The 13,403-nt window shown below is 46.3% G+C and overlaps 8 protein-coding genes across 8 annotated transcripts; 5 read left to right on the plus strand and 3 right to left on the minus strand.

Moving 5' to 3' along the window:
* Positions 1-291: 291 nt before the first annotated feature.
* On the plus strand, positions 292-829 carry VTP21DRAFT_11510 (uncharacterized protein; the record flags this gene model as incomplete). The annotated part of the gene is made up of 4 exons (XM_069390963.1): positions 292-369; positions 437-494; positions 554-633; positions 713-829. 4 exons carry the CDS (start codon positions 292-294, stop codon positions 827-829), a joined length of 333 nt encoding a protein of 110 aa, XP_069252141.1.
* A 258-nt stretch (positions 830-1,087) lies between these two features.
* Positions 1,088-2,353, minus strand: VTP21DRAFT_11511 (uncharacterized protein; the record flags this gene model as incomplete). The annotated part of the gene is made up of 1 exon (XM_069390964.1): positions 1,088-2,353. The coding sequence occupies one exon, from the start codon at positions 2,351-2,353 to the stop codon at positions 1,088-1,090; it is 1,266 nt and encodes a 421-aa protein (XP_069252142.1).
* A 271-nt stretch (positions 2,354-2,624) lies between these two features.
* VTP21DRAFT_11512 (40S ribosomal protein RACK1) lies at positions 2,625-4,224 on the plus strand (the record flags this gene model as incomplete). The annotated part of the gene is made up of 5 exons (XM_069390965.1): positions 2,625-2,661; positions 2,951-2,960; positions 3,071-3,132; positions 3,192-3,607; positions 3,796-4,224. 5 exons carry the CDS (start codon positions 2,625-2,627, stop codon positions 4,222-4,224), a joined length of 954 nt encoding a protein of 317 aa, XP_069252143.1.
* Positions 4,225-4,874: 650 nt separating this feature from the next.
* On the minus strand, positions 4,875-5,680 carry VTP21DRAFT_11513 (uncharacterized protein; the record flags this gene model as incomplete). The annotated part of the gene is made up of 4 exons (XM_069390966.1): positions 4,875-5,172; positions 5,234-5,352; positions 5,420-5,478; positions 5,557-5,680. 4 exons carry the CDS (start codon positions 5,678-5,680, stop codon positions 4,875-4,877), a joined length of 600 nt encoding a protein of 199 aa, XP_069252144.1.
* A 456-nt stretch (positions 5,681-6,136) lies between these two features.
* On the plus strand, positions 6,137-6,874 carry VTP21DRAFT_11514 (uncharacterized protein; the record flags this gene model as incomplete). The annotated part of the gene is made up of 1 exon (XM_069390967.1): positions 6,137-6,874. The coding sequence occupies one exon, from the start codon at positions 6,137-6,139 to the stop codon at positions 6,872-6,874; it is 738 nt and encodes a 245-aa protein (XP_069252145.1).
* A 203-nt stretch (positions 6,875-7,077) lies between these two features.
* On the plus strand, positions 7,078-8,289 carry VTP21DRAFT_11515 (uncharacterized protein; the record flags this gene model as incomplete). Its single annotated transcript, XM_069390968.1, has 5 exons — positions 7,078-7,193; positions 7,268-7,493; positions 7,558-7,682; positions 7,753-8,044; positions 8,116-8,289. The coding sequence occupies 5 exons, from the start codon at positions 7,078-7,080 to the stop codon at positions 8,287-8,289; spliced, it is 933 nt and encodes a 310-aa protein (XP_069252146.1).
* A 436-nt stretch (positions 8,290-8,725) lies between these two features.
* On the plus strand, positions 8,726-10,337 carry VTP21DRAFT_11516 (uncharacterized protein; the record flags this gene model as incomplete). Its single annotated transcript, XM_069390969.1, has 2 exons — positions 8,726-9,428; positions 9,493-10,337. 2 exons carry the CDS (start codon positions 8,726-8,728, stop codon positions 10,335-10,337), a joined length of 1,548 nt encoding a protein of 515 aa, XP_069252147.1.
* A 506-nt stretch (positions 10,338-10,843) lies between these two features.
* On the minus strand, positions 10,844-12,243 carry VTP21DRAFT_11517 (uncharacterized protein; the record flags this gene model as incomplete). Its single annotated transcript, XM_069390970.1, has 3 exons — positions 10,844-10,952; positions 11,033-11,780; positions 12,039-12,243. 3 exons carry the CDS (start codon positions 12,241-12,243, stop codon positions 10,844-10,846), a joined length of 1,062 nt encoding a protein of 353 aa, XP_069252148.1.
* Between the last annotated feature and the right edge of the window lie 1,160 nt (positions 12,244-13,403).

Below are 13,403 nucleotides of genomic sequence, written 5' to 3' on the forward strand. Positions count from 1 at the left end.
ACAATAATCCTATTACAATTCCATAGAGCGTGAACATTATGCTACATAAAGTCATGTTCCTTTTAAAAATGGAATAGGACTTTATGTAGAAATTTTTTTCAAAATTTTAATCTTGCCATTTATTTCCAAAAGATTAAGATATCGTAAATGAAGGAAAAATAAGCTAGTTTTCCACTCTGAATTTAAGCGCGGAGCTTTAAAATGGAATTGAAAAATTAAACCGTCTCATATTCTCAAATTTACATTTAAAGCCACACCTGTTTTTTACACTCATTATAATAGCTTTTCATAATGGCATTAAAGCCTTGCTCTACATCGCTGCAAAACTTCCTCCAAAACAAAGTCGGCCAAGGGCCAACTTTACAACATGTGAGAAAATTAATTTGATGAAATTTATCAAACTGATTTCTGATCCTTTGGTTTTAATTTTTGATAGTTTATACTTCGAGCTCAAGCATTATCAATGTACCGAACTATTTTAAGGACATTACGACGTAAAGTTACGAATAGTAGGATCCCAAAAGGATTTTCTATACTAAAACTATTCATCTAGATATCGACAAGCGTAATGCAAATGAACTCCGAGAATGGGCTAGACACGACTTTGAACGAACAAGAAATGAAACGGACATCGTACTTTTCTCGCCGCTTCCATTTCCTCTCCAATAAGCAGATCGCTAATCTAGCTCTTTTTTTTTTTTCAATCGTGTAGGAGAAAATCAAATACTATCTTTCGCTTGGGAACACTGAAATCACCAACTTTAAACGTAGTCTGGCACTTGCTCAACCAGAACTCGAACTGTCACAACCGAAAACCAAGCGCTGTTAGCAACTTTCCAATACCATTTTTCTTACTTTAGAATGTAAATATAATCGACTGTTAATTTACCCACTAATGGTGCGGTTGTGAAGTTATTTTTTTAGAGAAGCAAATTGAAAAAAATATTCACATATGACATTTATGTAAAAATTAAATATAACTCAAAAAACAATCCATGCTCAAGAATAAGACACCTGTCTCTTTACGATTGCCAGCGATGCATTTCATATTCCTCTCTCCCTCTCTCCTCCCAACCGGAATCGGCCATTACCGGTCTCGACTTCTGCCCCGTTTCTTTTCTCTTCTCGGCGATCGCTCCCGGCTGTGGCTGCTTCTTCTTGATTTGCTCGATCTCTCGCGACTTCGATTCCGATCTCGGTCCTTCCTTGATGAGCGGTCTCGACTACGACTTCTTTCTTTATCTCGCCTTGATGTGCGGTCGCGGCTACCACTTCGAGCCCTGTCCTTTCGTGATGAACGATCACGACTACGACTTCGTTCTCTATCTCGCCTTGATAAGCGGTCGCGGCTGCGGCTGCGGCTACGGCTTCGTTTCTCCCTTCGTCCCTCACGGCTTCTATCGCGATGTTGATGTTTGCTTTCACTTGACCGCGAATCAATGGAGGTTGTCGAGGTCGATTTTACGGAAACCTTCTCATTCATCGTCAGCCTCCTGGCATATTCTGAGGCACGGACGGTTTCTACTAGTTTGGATTCTTTAGCTCCCAGACCAAGTAGTGCGGGACGTTGTTGGAACTCTACAGGTGCTACCATGCCATATTTACGATTTTTCCCAACCGCTTGTCCTTCCTTCCACCCCATGCCCCTCAATAAAGCCAAGCCGAAATCTTCCACAGGGATGTTTTCGTAGTCTTCGATAGAAGCCTCGTCTGGTAGGGTCTCTATGTCACTCTTGTATGCGGTATACTCGGCTCTTTGTGCATCTTGGAGTGTATTTGGAATTACCAAATTTGACCGACTTGTTTCTGCGGAATCGGAATTTGCCCCCGAAAGCAATTCCTTTATTGCTCGCTTCTCGAGTGATTCTTCTGTATCCACCTCCATGGTCCCGTTCTGATCCTCTGATTGTGATGGCGATTTCTCAGTCTCACCATTCTCAACCGTAGTGCCATTGCGATTATCATCGGTCACATTGTCAACCTTAATGGAATCCTTCTTCTCCAGAATCTGAAGCCCATAGACCTTGCCCGCCTCTATTCCATTGAGAGTTTCGGTTGTGTCTGCGACGGTGGCTGGTGGAGTAGATGATATTTCTTCTGGAATGTAGCGAACCCCCTTTCTTCGGGCTGCCTCAGCACGCCAGTCCCGATTGGGGAGTTTAGGGATTACAAGTGGCCCCTCATCGTCCTTTTGGTTCAAGCTTAGGAGGCGATTGTCTTCAAATCCTGTGATCAATTCCATCTGCCCCTCCTCTCCCTCAGCACCTCCAAACTTGCGTTTCCTCTTTGAATCCTCTGTGCCAAACACATTTGATTTCTTAGGTGCCGCAGTTTTCCGTGCGCCGATGGACATGCTGAACTTGGTTTTTCCTCCCTCCTCTTTCGAGGGTTTACCTGGATCGTCCGATTTGCCCCCAATTTTAAAAGAAAACGACATGGTGCTATGAGTGACAAGGAAGAGGAACGACACGATCTTGGCAACTCTGAAAAAGTAGGACTGTAATTAATTGTGGCTTGGAAATTTATCGCGCACCTTTCAAAGACTCGCAAAATGCAATCTCGAGTTCTTCCTCCTCTTTCACTCTCGGTTTGTTCGACAAGACAAGAACAAAGAGAATATTATAATGGCCGAAACCCTGCAACTTCGCGGTACCTTGAAGGGTAATTATCATGATAACATAAGTTTATTTGTTTGGGATGGATGAGCATCCGCACAATATCATGATGGATGGATGGATGGATGAATACATGCATGGATGTCAGGAGGGGCCGGAGGACACACTTCTCCACCTCCATTCTCTTTGCTATGTGATTTATCTGGGATGGCAAGCCGTATGCATGTGTTTTATGCGCGCGGCTAGTGCTAATGGGGCCATTGATGGATGAATGATAATGGAACTATAATGACAACCCACCTGATCTAATCCCTATTTTTCTTCTTCTTTCTTAGGTCACTCTGGGTAGGTTATCTGATGGAGCGCTGCTGCCTTGTCCAACCTCAAGCGGCGATGGCGATTTTTACATTTTACTTTTGCAAAGCATATTAATCCAATTGATGTTTGTGATGTAGTTGGGTCACCTCTTTGGCGACCACCTCTGAGGCTCCCGACATGCTCCTGTCCGGCTCTCGCGGTAAGCAAGCTCTAGCCATTCCCCCTCTGAATTGATTATTCATCCGATTCCCCCAATAGACAAGACATTGATCGTGTGGCACCTCACCCGTGATGAATTCAATTACGGAGTGCCCCGCAAGTCCCTGCACGGCCACAACCACTTCGTTCAGGATGTTGTCATCTCTTCCGACGGTCAGTTTGCCCTCTCCGCCTCCTGGGACAAGACCCTCCGCCTCTGGGACCTCAACTCTGGAGTGACCACTCGCCGCTTCGTCGGCCACACTGGTGATGTCCTGTCCGTCTCCTTCAGCGCTGACAACCGCCAGATCGTCTCTGCTGCTCGTGACAAGACCATCAAGCTTTGGAACACTCTCGGTGAGTGCAAGTATAACATCACTGAGGGTGGTCACTCCGAATGGGTTTCCTGCGTCCGCTTCTCCCCCAACCCCAAGAACCCCGTCATCGTGTCGTCTGGATGGGACAAGCTTATTAAGGTAAATGTTGGGGCCAATCGGCCCGAGGATGATGCCTTTCAAAATATTTGCTACTTCAGAGGTGTTTAGCTCACCTATGAGACAAAATTCCACTATTTTCTGACCCCAAATTTTGTTCCATTGACACTTCCCCCTTCTCCTGCCCCATTGTGAAGCACATTGCTAATCCCCGTTTTCATTGCCACTAGGTTTGGGACCTTACCAAGTGCAAGCTCCGCACCAACCACATCGGTCACACCGGCTATGTTAACACCGTGACCGTTTCTCCCGACGGCTCCCTCTGTGCATCGGGTGGCAAGGACGGCATCACCATGCTCTGGGATCTGAACGACAGCAAGCACCTCTACTCGCTTGATGCTGGAGACGAGATCAACGCCCTCGTCTTCTCGCCCAACCGCTACTGGCTCTGCGCCGCGACTGCCTCCTGCATCCGCATCTGGGACCTCGAGAGCAAGTCGATTGTTGATGAGCTCCGCCCCGAGTTCCTCGACCAAAAGAGCTCGCGCAACAAGAGCGGCGATCCTCAGTGCGTGTCGCTCGCCTGGTCCGCCGATGGAACGACATTGTTCGCCGGATACACGGACAACCTTATCCGTGTCTGGGCTGTGGTTGCTTAAGTGTTTCTCTTTTCAACTTAAAATTTTTTTATAAATAAATGGAGGGCTTCATTACAACATCTGTGTAAGCAAAAACGGGGCGCAACGGCCCTCTTGTGAAAATAAAAAAGAACTCTTTGGGGGCAAGTTCTAGAGGGCCCAATTCAGCCGCGCGGGATGCGTGGGGTTTAGGAAGGGAAGGTGGGGAGGAGGAACACAAACTGCTCGACCATACGATTTTGACTATTCCACCAACACAATCCAAAGAGTGGAAGAGTGCTCTAATAAATCACCCTAAAAACACTTTACACCCCAAACTGCAAGCATTTTAATTTTCAAATCGGTCTTTGATACAAAAAGCCTTATCTGGCCTGGCCCAATTCCTTCTCCTTTTTTCACCTAGAAACATCAGTATATAGATGTAGAAAAGGAACCGAAAGTTTCATGGGTACAGGCATAGCATATTTCTTTTTGACCGCCCTGCGGATCTCCAATCATGCGGCGTTGTTTTACTACTCTCATGAAAAAAAAATAATGAATGCTTTCATGCGTTATATATTAGAAGATCAGAATTCTAATTTCCAAACAGAGCAGAGCAGTGTACATTTTGTAAACGAAAGTGAATCGAGGAAAGAAGTGGATTGTCCGAATATGATGCTTCCTCCCTCTTCTTAGAACTTGTCGTGTCCTCCCTGAGAATAGAATGTGTTCAAAATCTGAACACACTTCTCCAGCCCTGACAACCAAGTGACCATCTGTGTGCGGGTTTGCTCATTGTCTGGACCAAGCTTGGAAAAAAAGTCCTTGCGGTAGGGACATGCCTTCATTGCCAGCGTGAATACGGGCCGAACGAGCATACCGTGATGGGCACGGAGAGAGCCCTCATAAGCCTTAGTGAACGAGACCGAAAGTTCCTCAGAAGGATTGTCATAAGACCTACGGAGAGCTTGGGCAGTAAAGTCGAGACCACTAGATTTCACCAAAGCATTACAGAAAATGAATGTTTTTGAGGTTTGAAACAAATACAAACCGCTTAAGCCAGAGAAGACCCTCAGTTGCAACTCGCTTCTTCTCTCCCTTTTCGGCTTCGACGAGATGCTGCAAGGTGTCATTCACTTGTGGATTCGTAAGAAACCGATCGCGAATTTTCTGTTATTATGGAGAGTAAGCCAAATTCAAGATAGTTAAAAGAGTATCGACCATAAAAAAGGCATACCTTGACGTTGCCATTCATGTCATTCTGAACAATGCTAAAGGCGGATGAGCCAAGGAGGTCTAATTTTAATCAAAGTAAAGCAATAGCAGATTAGGACTTTCATCATCAGCCTCCATCATCAAATTTATCTTCCACACCGAACATCTTGATCAAGCCCTCAGTGGCTTCCAAGAATTCAATGGTGTTGATGCCCTTCTCATCTATCGTCACGCGCTCGTACCCACGGCTGATGGTTTCAAAGAATGTTTTGTCGCTCGACATCTTTTTTTTTAAAAAAAAAAAATCGAAAAATGATGCTTTAAAAATATTAAATACTATTTAAAGAGAATTATTAGGTAGAATCGCGTCGCTCGAATCTATTCGATCCCCTCGGATCCACCCATGTCAAATTACACGTACTTGGTGTAATGGAAAAATACGTCTGGCCGAAAAGACCCCTCACTGCATTTAAACGTGCAGATAGCTTCCCAAATCGGTCGATGATGCTCTAATTGAAGTGTGCAGAAGTGGGTGTTTCTCAGAACAGACGAGGTAACTCGGACGAGCATACGTATTGTATGCTTTTTGTCCATATCTAGCCGATATCATACACCCAGAATAAGAACTCCCCGCCTCTTGCACCCGACTTTTGTCTCTCAACTTTTCATTTCCTTCCCGGTTTTGTAAGCTTTGCCCACTCATCTCCCCCACAGACCTTGGTGCTTCTTTCTTAAACTCATGAAGTTCCATGTGCTCCTCAAAGTCTCTGTGATAGCAGGCTGCATGCTAACTGTGTCCTCGTCGTCTAATATAAACGACACTGAAGCACCCGACGGAAACCGGCAAGATATTAGCCCGTACACCGCTCCAACGTCTCCCCCTACTTCGACCATTTCTTGCCTTGAGGAGGAGGGCTCAAGCACAAGTTTTACATACCCTTATATTCCCACCATGGTCTCTGGAGTTAAAAACATAACCATTGCCATTCCCTGCCTTTACTATCGAGACATGAACGATTCGACCTCAACGCTTGTCTCTAGATCCGTTTCTATAGGGGCCAAAATGAAAAACACATCCCATGTTAATGAGCTCACCACCTCCATTACTTTAAAATGCAATTCAACGATGATTTTCGATTCAGCCTGCATGAGGGTGAAAATTAATGGTATGGATGAGCTCGGGTCTCACAATACGACAGCTCCTTTCAACCATGCGGACAACGAAATCTCCGCCATCACGGATGATATTGAGGAATATGGACCCCTCAGAGTGAACAGAATTATCAGAGAGAACGGGACCCTTTGTACCTACATTTTGCATTCACCTTCGGATACTGACGATGTAAATGAGATGATTCAAAGGGTTAACTTCTCGGGTTCTAACGAGCTGGAATTTCATGGGTGGAGAGTATTGGGATTATGGGGGATAATTTGTTTGGTCGACACTATTTTCAATTTTAATCGGCATGTTCTCTAAGAATGTTCGTTCAGGGTGGCATTTATTTTTTTCAACAATTTCATTTTCGATCCATTTGTATAAGTGGCTTGTCTAGACAACACAGGCAATCTATTTTAGCAAATTTCCAATTTCAATAAAGTGTTTACAACAATTAGATTAGCATATTAGCAGGCGTATTTCATAGGATATAATTCTTTATCCACTCGCCTAATTTCGCAAAGATGACTCGAACTGGACACCAAACTCCACTCGAGCTCCTCGATAAAAAGGGCTTCATTAATGTTTGCGCACCCATGGTCCGTTACAGTAAGCTGCCATTTCGAGAACTAGTCCGAGGGTATGGTTACTATTATCCTACTTTTATGATGCTGTTCGCCCCGTTTCCTAGCCCAGCCTTAATCTTGTTCATAGTTACGATGTAGATCTCTGTTATACGCCCATGATCCTCGCCAATGCTTTTAAAAATTCCGAGTTTGCTCGGCAAAGCGAGTTCAGCACCAATGCCCATGATTCACCATTAGTTGTTCAGTTCGCGGCAAGTAGTCCGGAAGATTTGGCAGAGGCAGCCGAACTAGTTGCCCCCTATTGCGGGGGCGTTGATCTTAATTGTGGGTGCCCACAAAAATGGGCCATAAAAGTAAGCAGAGTGGCTTTAACTTTGGATGAGAGTGAGGGTCGAAGTGACGCTGTTAAATCAATAGGAGCAAATTGGAGCCCACTTGATGTCACAGCCAGAGAAGGTGCGAAACATGGTTCGGGCGGTCAAGGGGCGGGTTGGCGACCGAATCAATTGTTCCGTGAAGATAAGAATTCACTCAAATTTAAAGTAAGTCGAATAGGAGAGGAAGTGGAATCAGAGAGCCCGCTTTTTTACTATTTCACTGTGCTGGGTGTAGGGAGACCGCCGAGTTTGTTCGCCGAGCTGAAAGTGCCGGTGTGGATTACATCACCGTTCATGGCCGCACCCGCCAGCAGAAATCAAGCTATCCCGTCAATTTAGAGGGGATCCGTTTTGCTAAGGAAATAGCACAAGTCCCTGTCATAGCGAATGGGGACGTATTCAGCGCAGAAGATGCAGCCCATATTCGAGCCATGACAGGGGTTGATGGGGTCATGGCCGCGCGAGGTTTGCTCCGGAATCCAGCCCTATTTGCTGGCTTCGAGAGAACGCCTTGGGAGTGCGTGGAGGTAAGTGAGATGGGTGCATCGTATGCAACAATGAGGTGAAATCCATTTCTAAATATACACGTCTCCTGTAGAAATATGTTAAGTTGGCTCTGAGCTACGGGACCAACCATTTCATTTTCCACCACCACCTTCAATTCATGTTGGAAGAGTCGATGAGTAACACTGAACGGAAAAGTTTCAACACGATCGCCACAATTCCCGGAGTGCTCGATCACCTGGAAAAGTACTATGGTCTGACAATATAGAAGCCAACTTTGTATACATTCACCTATAGACTTTGTATTCCTCCACTGTAATGAAATCCCCGCAATAATAGTAGCCATCCGAAAATCTATCCACTATGAAACAGACAATAATTTAGCTACCCAAATGATCCAAATGAGGCGGAGGGGGCATGTGAAACCGCGCCACAAAGTCTAATAGACCACGCTCCAATTTTTTCCTGACTTTGTGCATACCTCTATTTCAAATTTGTTTCATACGCATATACGTATATAACAGACCCCACACGCTACAATCCCTCTTGGAAGAGTTCGATTCTCAAACGGGTTCTTGCCTCCTCCTTTTCCATCCCGCTTTCCCTATAATTTGAATTGGTAAAATCCTCCTTCATCATTAACGCCTAAGCGCCTACTGCTTATTGTATAATCTTTGTCCTTGCTTTGTGTCGCATTGAATGACATGCAACTCAATGCTGTGCTTGGACATGGGATGAATGGCTCCGAGAAACCATACTTGCACCTAAATACTAAGGCCCACGAATCCTGTGGCAAGCCCCCATCCTTAATTTGGCATGATGCGATATTCATCTCAAATCGACACAATGACCCTCATGCTGGCATGCAGAGGCATTCGGAGATGGCTGACAACATTCCTCTCTCCATTTCTATGAAGTCAGCTCTTGAAGAATCTATTCAATCCGATGTGTTTGTTTCAATACTCTCCGATGGGGACGACAGGACGAGCTTGGGTGAGAGCATGATGGTTTTGGACGAGTTCTTGCGCAATTGTCGGAAAGCGTTCCCGAAAGTTGAACTGGAGTCCCTTTGGGTCCCTGCCCATATTCACCCGCAGCTCTTCCCCCTTCAATTCTGCGAATGGCTTCAGGTTCAAAGCTCCCAGACCACGGAGAGTCAAAATGCTGGTAAAGTCGGCCCATGTCAAGGGAAACGCCAAGAGTTGGATGGAGAAGAAGGGGTAGCTGAATTGCAGGATGAGAAGCCAAAAATCAAAAGGACGAGATCGCTGGCAAAATATCGATTCGGCACCAAAGCACCCTTGCACAGAACATCGGCTCGCGGCGACCATGGAAATAGGAGGTCGGAGTTGAGGGAGGAACAGCCCCATCCTCCGCAGACTGCAAGCACGCAACCTCTGGTCATAGGTAAGCAATACACGCACCTTCACCATGCGGTTATGAGAAAATAACATGGAGGCATTCCTTCAAGATCATGCCGCGAATTACCGGCAAGAGCAACCCATTGGCATTAAAGAATCATCCGGTCCGGTTGCCGAATCTCCGGTCCAATCCGAGCGGCCGACTCCGAAATTCAGAATAGAAGGGGCTTCCAAGATTGCAGAACCAGAAGTCCCTCCACCCACCTCGGCAAGGGCAGATGCTTGCTCTGCTCCCACCGTCGCACCTTTTCACGAAAAGCAACCAGCTGACTGTGACGCTCTCTCCAAACGTGCCGCTCCTCGCCACCTCTCTGTAATGAACAAAAGGCTATTTGCCAAAATTATGAAGCTACGTAAAATCCTCTACGCTCTCTTCTTGGTTCGGTCTCCTCCCCCTAGTATATCCCCCGCCAGCAGAGGCGAGCATTCCCCCAAACCTTTCCGGCCCGATCACTTCCATCGTTACCCCATTCAGACCGAGTATGCCCTCTATAAACTCTCGCACCTCAAGTTATCCGAGCAGCGTCGACCCTTGCGCCACCAAGTGATCATCACAAACTTTATGTTTTGGTATCTATCCACGGTGCAAAAACAGATCACACGAAGAAAAGCCACGCCGCAGGCAAGCCTTAAGCCTAGAAGCGACTCTAAAGCTTCGAAGTATGGAAACGAATCGACGCCTTTACCCACCCTTCCCGCTGCACAGAACAAGTTAGCATCCACTGATACACACTATCCAACCCTGTCTAGACAGGCATTATTTACCAATGTCATGAGCCGACGTAGAGCCACGGCCGGCGCCATTAGACATATTCCCAACTCTCCCCTATTGGACCACGCACCTCCTATGACTACGCAGCCGAAGACGCCGTCCCGCCTCGCACTCGCGAATTGATCACACTCCCATGAAACCATGCGCCGGATCGAACTTGGTGGAAATGTTGAACACAATGAAAACCCCTAGGGCTGGTTTAGGATAGGGCTGCCAGGCTGGAACTGAAGCTCCTCCTCCGTCATCCGTACCTTTGCCACCTGCAAATAGTGCAAGGGCTTAGCGAGAAGCCCGAAACTCGATTACATGCCGCTGTGTTTATATTCCAAATATTCTGTGATAACCCCTTCCTCTGTACTCTTTCATTCCCATGTTGGTTGTTTACCCTCTATGTTTACATAGAGTTTTAGCGAACTAAACCACAAACATTGTACAAAAGACAGCGTTTACTTGGAGAGTAATGGAAAGGACCCAGAGGGAATCAAAATGGCATAGTGGATAAAAGTGTGGATTATGAATATTATGAAGATTACAAATACATGCATAGGGGGATATAAGATCGGAAACATATGGATATGGATATCGAGAAGAATCATACATGAGCGAATAATTAGAAAAGAGGCGGAATTTTAGAACGAGCCTCGCTTTTTCCTCTTGACTGCCCTCGTTTCTGCGAACTTCCCGCATGCCTCCTCCTGCCTCCAGTGTCGTCGCAAGGCATCGCTTCTCGAGAAGCTTCTGAGCAATTAAAGCCATCAGGCGAGCGATTAAGAGACGGCATTTTTAAAGGAGGACGAAAAAAAATAAGCGAGACCTACCTCTGGCATTCTGGGCATTCGTATGGCTTTTCGCGTGTGTGCACGCGTACGTGGCGGTTCAGATCATGTCTACGGGAGAAAGTGCGGGTGCAAATAGTACATGCGTGGGGGCGTTCATTTATATGAGTGCGTAAGTGAGCGTGCAAGCTTTTGGAGCGGGTGAAAGTCTTTTGACATTGAGGACAACGAAGTCCAGGGGAGGCCGGCCCATCGGAAGAATCGTGTTTCACATGGAATGCGGGTGTGTTCTCAGAGGCTCGGGCCGCTCTCTTCGACCTCTGCCTCCTGCGGATTGACGCGTCGCCAGAAAGGTTGGGGGAATTGCCTTTCTTCTTTGCCTCTCGATTGTCTGATTGCGGCTCATACATCACGAATTTCATCGGCGTCTCCTCGTTCATGGGTTTGGACACGGCTGCGTCCTGGATATTGATTGCTTCACCTAATGGCAAGAGTCCCGAGTATAAGTTTTGGGGTGCAACCGTCTCAGGAAGGGCGTCACTCGAAAAATCCGTTGACGCGAGAATTGTGTAGGCTAACATCGCTTGAGAGTACATGTGGTGTAGAGAGGGCAGACCGTAAAGAATGGTGGGGCCCAAATCTACTTTGGAGGAATTTTCTCCTTGCGTTAATTGTTCAATTGAGGACGCGTCGTCAGTACAGCATTGAGAGGAAAGAGGGCCGCTGCTGGAGGAGAGTACTGACATTGCAGAAGGCGAGGACGGGTGCGAGCGGGAGACGCAAAGGACAACTAAATGTGTGAGGAATGGGAAACAGCTGGTTTGATTGAACCGTGAACGCAATGCTCTAGTATAGGCGCAAAAGGGTGTGAACTTCGAAGAAAGAGAATAGGAAACTTTTAAGATCGAATTTGTGTCGAATCTTGGCCAGTCACACGGTGAGTGCTCATTTCCTCCGCCAGCATTGGGTGGGACAGAAGTCACGGAAAATCAACCATTCTAATACACCCATTGCTAATAAATACAAACTCTCTTGTTTGCTCGCCAACCATTCTTCAGCCCAAATTGATCTTGCGTGACGGACGAGAGACAGCTGCCTAGGCATTGCCAAGGTGCTAGTTTAGGGTTATAGCCTCCCGCATGGGAGGGGTAACTGCGGCTGATATCGGTAAAAGAATTGCCCACCGCCTTTACAAATATCACCGTTAATATTGCTACCTCATCAGTGCCATTCTCAGAGTCCCGCATTTCCATCAGGGCTATGCTTTCTTCGAGCTTATCCGTGAAGCTGATATCCGTGCCGCATCCATTGTTATGTATCTTCTGTGTTATGATTAGCTACTGAGTTAGAGCTATCATTCTCCCAGCTTGTTATTTAGATTCGTTTATTAATACAACTTCATAAATCATCCCTCATAAGGGAAGATAGGACCAATAAAAACTCCTCTTCAAAAGTATGGAGGGTGTATTTTGTTAACTAACGGGTTTAAATGCAAGGGCCTTTAGTGAGAGAATGGAAAAGTGATTTTAAGAAGGTTGTCTAATTCGCATAGGGTTCTACCTCAAAGAGTCCAACATTGTTTCCTTGTGTGTAGAGGTGATGGAAAATAGTATACGCAGATTTTAAAGGTCCCGTTGAAAACCCGGCCCAAGTAATATCCCCATATAAACGCTAGCCCCACATACTTGCCTGCAAGGGGCCATATAAGACGACAGGAATTGAGTTTACTATTAGAGGATGACGCAGGCAATACATTCAACTTGGAGGGGGCTATAGAGTTAAAGAGGGGATACGTGGGGGATTTGTGGATCGGAGAGATACAAGCTCGATGAAGCTAAACGTTCAAATGGTGCTTCATAAATTGGCGGTAAGTTTAACTGGTGTTTCCTAGTTTTAGTTTGATGGTTGCCTGTTCCGTAAAAATCGCTCAGTTTCGACGACAGGGCGCAGATTTGATTCTCCGACCTCAATGGCTTAGTGTTTACAGTGGAGGAGAGGGACCGGCGGTAGGGGCAGGAGCCCCTCGCAAAACCTCGGTGTCTTCCCTAACAAGCCCGGGATGGGGCGCTTTTCAAACTTGGTTGCTTGTGCGGGAATATTGGAAGGAGTGTAAACAAAACTTTAAGTCGCAGTGATGGGGATGCAAATGGTGATGGCCCTCATGGAGTTCGGGAATTCTCGCATTCCACTTTGGGAGACAAGATAGGAGGGGCTGGAGTTCTCCAGAGGAGAGCGAATATAGGCGGAGCACTTGGCCTAGGAATATTCTAGATCGGAGACGGGTGCCCAGCTGGGCGAGTGACCCAAGAATAGCCGGCCTGAGGCCACTGTCAAACTATGGCGACAATTTATTGAATTAGCTTGCGGTGTTAATAGGCCAATAGTGGAGCAATGGGAAGAAAAAGAATTTATG

This window comes from Calcarisporiella thermophila, assembly GCF_041956535.1.
Source record: "Calcarisporiella thermophila strain CBS 279.70 unplaced genomic scaffold VTP21scaffold_9, whole genome shotgun sequence".
Classification (NCBI taxonomy): Eukaryota; Fungi; Calcarisporiellomycota; class Calcarisporiellomycetes; order Calcarisporiellales; family Calcarisporiellaceae; genus Calcarisporiella; species Calcarisporiella thermophila.